The 1,095-nt window shown below is 51.0% G+C and overlaps 1 protein-coding gene across 1 annotated transcript in view; it reads left to right on the forward strand.

The window, feature by feature from the left end:
* The first annotated feature begins 578 nt into the window (after positions 1-578).
* dgkh (diacylglycerol kinase, eta) overlaps positions 579-1,095 on the forward strand; it is a 14,961-nt gene continuing 14,444 nt past the window's right edge. The window contains exon 1 of the mRNA XM_062564865.1: positions 579-588. Coding sequence (XP_062420849.1) covers positions 579-588 — 10 coding nt within the window. The remainder of the gene's footprint in view (positions 589-1,095) is intronic.

A 1,095-nucleotide genomic window follows, 5' to 3' on the forward strand; every position in this document is an offset into this window, starting at 1 on the left:
ACCTCAGCTCATTGTTATAAATGCACCTCAGCTCGTTGTTATAAATGCACCTCAGCTCGTTGTTATAAATGCACCTCAGCTCATTTGTTATAAATGCACCTCAGCTTACTGTTATAAATGCACCTCAGCTCATTGTTATAAATGCACCTCAGCTCACTGTTATAAATGCACCTCAGCTCATTGTTATAAATGCACCTCAGCTCGTTGTTATAATGCACCTCAGCTCACTGTTATAAATGCACCTCAGCTCATTGTTATAAATGCACCTCAGCTCGTTGTTATAAATGCACCCTCAGCCATAAGGAATCAGGACCACGTGGTGCTCAAATACATGAGGAGGAATAGTCTCTTCCCGTCCTCCTGTCCTGTCATCTCTCCACTCAGCGCTCCCCCCCCCCCCCCCCCCACTTCATTATCTGCCTCTCCGCGACGTGCCGCTGAGGGGAGCTTATGAACTTGTGACTAATGCGGCGGGCCGTGTGACTGAAAGCAGAGCTGATGGCATAACGCAGCCGACTCTCAGCCAGCCTTAAATAATCCAGATCAGGTAGCTGAGGCGGAGGCAGGCGGGGCTTTAGATGACGCACTGTAGGGGGGGGTTTCATCTTGGGAGGGGGGGGTGAGGGGTGGCATGCACACATTTGAAAGAAGTGACACGCCCCGTGACTTACATTTATGGGAAAGCGAGGCACGGCGTTTTAGATGAACGCCGTCGGGGATTAGCTTCGGATTCAAACCTTTATTCAACCGGGACGTCTTTTGAAAACACTTCTCTGAGAGAGAGAGAGACAGACAGAGGGGGAGACACAGAGGGAGAGAGACGTGGTGAAAGCGGCAGGCGTTTGGGTGGATAACACAACATCCCCCACACTCGCCGTTGCCCATTCCGCTTCATAAATCTCCAATAAGTCGGAGGAACATGTTCCCAGAACCTTCCTCGACGTGCCTCTGCCCACGCAGATGACTTGTACTTCCTGTGGAGACGGCAGTGGGCAAACACTCGTCCCTCCCTCCTTTTTTCCCTTTCTGCCCCCTGAAAGCGTCGCACTTTGAAGAAACCCTAAACGTGGGGATGGTTTGAAGGAATCAGACCTG

This window comes from Pungitius pungitius, chromosome 10, assembly GCF_949316345.1.
Source record: "Pungitius pungitius chromosome 10, fPunPun2.1, whole genome shotgun sequence".
Classification (NCBI taxonomy): Eukaryota; Metazoa; Chordata; class Actinopteri; order Perciformes; family Gasterosteidae; genus Pungitius; species Pungitius pungitius.